This window comes from Prosopis cineraria, unplaced genomic scaffold, assembly GCF_029017545.1.
Source record: "Prosopis cineraria cultivar Desert tree isolate PC_DT_omini unplaced genomic scaffold, ASM2901754v1 PC2, whole genome shotgun sequence".
In the NCBI taxonomy this organism is placed as follows: Eukaryota; Viridiplantae; Streptophyta; class Magnoliopsida; order Fabales; family Fabaceae; genus Prosopis; species Prosopis cineraria.
This window is the reverse complement of record NW_026555333.1, coordinates 729,110-731,762: the sequence shown is the minus strand read 5'-3', so window position 1 is coordinate 731,762 and position 2,653 is coordinate 729,110. Positions and strand designations below refer to the sequence as shown.

The 2,653-nt window shown below is 37.8% G+C and overlaps 1 protein-coding gene across 1 annotated transcript; it reads left to right on the top strand.

Annotated features, from left to right (window-relative positions):
* Window positions 1-377: 377 nt before the first annotated feature.
* LOC129302173 (uncharacterized) lies at window positions 378-1,902 on the top strand. The gene has a single exon (XM_054940854.1). It carries the CDS (start codon window positions 793-795, stop codon window positions 1,462-1,464), a length of 672 nt encoding a protein of 223 aa, XP_054796829.1. The 5' UTR covers window positions 378-792; the 3' UTR covers window positions 1,465-1,902.
* The last annotated feature ends 751 nt before the right edge of the window (window positions 1,903-2,653 follow it).

Genomic DNA, 2,653 nt, shown 5'->3' with positions numbered 1-2,653 from the left:
CATTAGGAAATATCGAAATTGCGGGGCCTACTGTATGCAAAAGACGTGTATGGCCTTGATTCTTCCCTGTTTTGTCCCACTCGACCCACTTGGAGGAATTCGTCATCAACGGCCACAACCCTCTCAACGGCTATTTCTAAATAAGCAATCGTACGACCAGTAACGCTCCGGCGGTTGCCGCCCTTCCGCATCCCGGTTTTGGACTTAGACCGCTGTGGTCGTCGGTAATTCTAGAGTAATTGTGATTCATCATTAATTAATTTAATAATTTTCTTTATTAAGATATAGATACCGTGATGCATAATACATGAATTTCCCTTTTCTTTTATAATATAGCCGTTGAGCTTGCACTGTACATAAAAGGTGGAACCAGCGCATGGGTTCATGCTTCATAGAAAGTTGCACAGTAAAGAAAATAAAGACAAACCCTTGGAAAGCAGGGTTTCTGAGATCCTTTGGGGTCGAAAACTCCAAATCATTTACTCTCTTGGTATACTATAGAATTTAGATCAATAGAGTCGACTTACTCTCAGTTTTACGTGATCCAAAGTATTGATGTTTGCTTAGTCTCCAGGAAAGATTCGGAGACTCTTCTGCATGATCATCCGTTGGCCGTTGCGTTTCTTTTAGTTTGAGCTAGCGATTTTATTCAAAACCAGATATCAGCAGATTTAAATTCTCCCGATGATCAGCTTGCTTTGAAGAAGATCATCGACTATCCTACTCTCAATCATTCGTTTATACTGTTTGATATATTCTGATCTAACCTAATCCTCTCATAACTTCTATTCAATGGCCTCTGTCATGGCAGCTTCCAGAACGGAGCAATCAATCGTTCCTTATCAGCAAATTAAAATCAAAAACCCGAAGGAACAGAGCGGAGGAGCTTTCATCTCCAACCCAGCGCCCGAGAATTCGGACTTTTACAGGGTTATTTTACATCCTCATTCAAATTCCCTGTCATTTTCTGTCAGCAGTCACCATTATCGACAAAACCAAAAGCCACCTCTGCTTCCTCTGCCAATTTCTGCAGCTCAACAGCCTCTGATTTCTAGAAGCCTTCGTCAAGGTTTCTCTTACCCTCCTGCACCCACTAGAAGGAACAGAATCAGAGACGTGTCTCTCACGCCCAAGAGATCAAAACAAGCCAAGCGAGAAGAAGGGAAGAGAGATCTAAAATCAGTATCTCGATCCATATCGGACCTTTTCCTCGTCCATCCCAGCAATCGGTTGGGACCTGACCCTGTTGACATTCCCAAGCACCTTCCTGTCGCTTTAACCGCGGCGTCAGTGGAGAGAAAATTTGAAACATTTTCGGGTTCGGTGTTTAATCTGTCTCCGCCGCCCAGCAGCTTGCCGCTACCGAAGTTTTCTCTGAGACCGAAACTCGGTGGCAATGCTCAGGCCGCGGGCGTTGACGCCGGAGCAACCGACGATCTTCGGCGACTTCTGCGACTCCCGTGAAGTTGGTTTTGAAATTTCGGGGTGGAAAGTTTTGGTTGGTGCGCCCGGGATGGCTTCCGTTATTCAGAAGTTAGGATTGTGTAAATAAAACATCAGCGACTGGTCAGCTGCTGATCGTGATTGTCCCCCCCTCCCCCTCCAAATCCTCTTCTTCCCGAAAGGGGGAGAAGAAGCATGTGATCACCACCTACGTTTTTTTTTTTTTTTTTGAGATGGGGTGCACTGGAGGAAGACGCTGCGTGTAGTTTTTATAGACACGGGTCTGTCCATGAACCAAGATCAACATAAGTTTAATGTTGTCCCGTCCCTAGTAATGTTTTGAAGCTCCAGCCAGATCTTTTCTTTTCCTTCCCCCTTTTGTCTGGCCAACGAAGCTCCAGATAGAATAAAGTTTTACTAGTAAATTTTCTTTTGGATAAGTGTATTGCGGAACAATAATTCATGTGTACACATATCCTTTATTTTCCAATTTTACATTAGAAAATGACGAGTCCTTTTTTGTGAGAGCAACTAATATATCTGTTATAGTATATTTGTATTGACTATTAAATAGAAAATAAATAATTATATTTTTAATCATACTTTCCTTTTTATGTTTAATTTTCTTGCCCGACAGGGAGTGGGGATCGAGGCTCCTGACTTATCCCATTCGAAAATTTGATGTGCACCGAAGTTGAACATAGAGAAAAGCTTCAAGGTAGGGGTGAAGATAGGATGACCAGCAATGATCACGGTCGTTTCTAACTTATTAATTTTTTTAATAAAATATAAAAGTTATATATTTTTTATACCTTAAATTGACATATTATAAAAGCTTTGAAATATTAAAAAAATTTTTATTTCAATTTTATAATAATTATATATATATATATATATATATAATCTAACTATTGTAGTAATTTAAAGATATCATTGTCATAAAATTTATATATTTGTAACAAGATAATATTACAGTTATTTTTAAAATATTGATATCACTTGATTTTACTTTCATTTTATATTTGATAAAAAAATTATGAAAATTATTACTAATAAAATTTATAAAACATTACAACAATTTAAGGTATATTGAATGAAGAATATGTTAATTGAAAGAATTAAATAATAAATTTAACGAGTAAGTAATAAAATTTTTTTATATTAAACAACACTTTAAATCTAAGGATGCATTTAAAATATTCAATATTAA

What these genes read in the sequence shown, in the direction of transcription:
- LOC129302173 (XM_054940854.1), top strand. Translation starts at nt 793, where the DNA reads ATGGCCTCTGTCATGGCAGCTTCCAGAACGGAGCAATCAATCGTTCCT.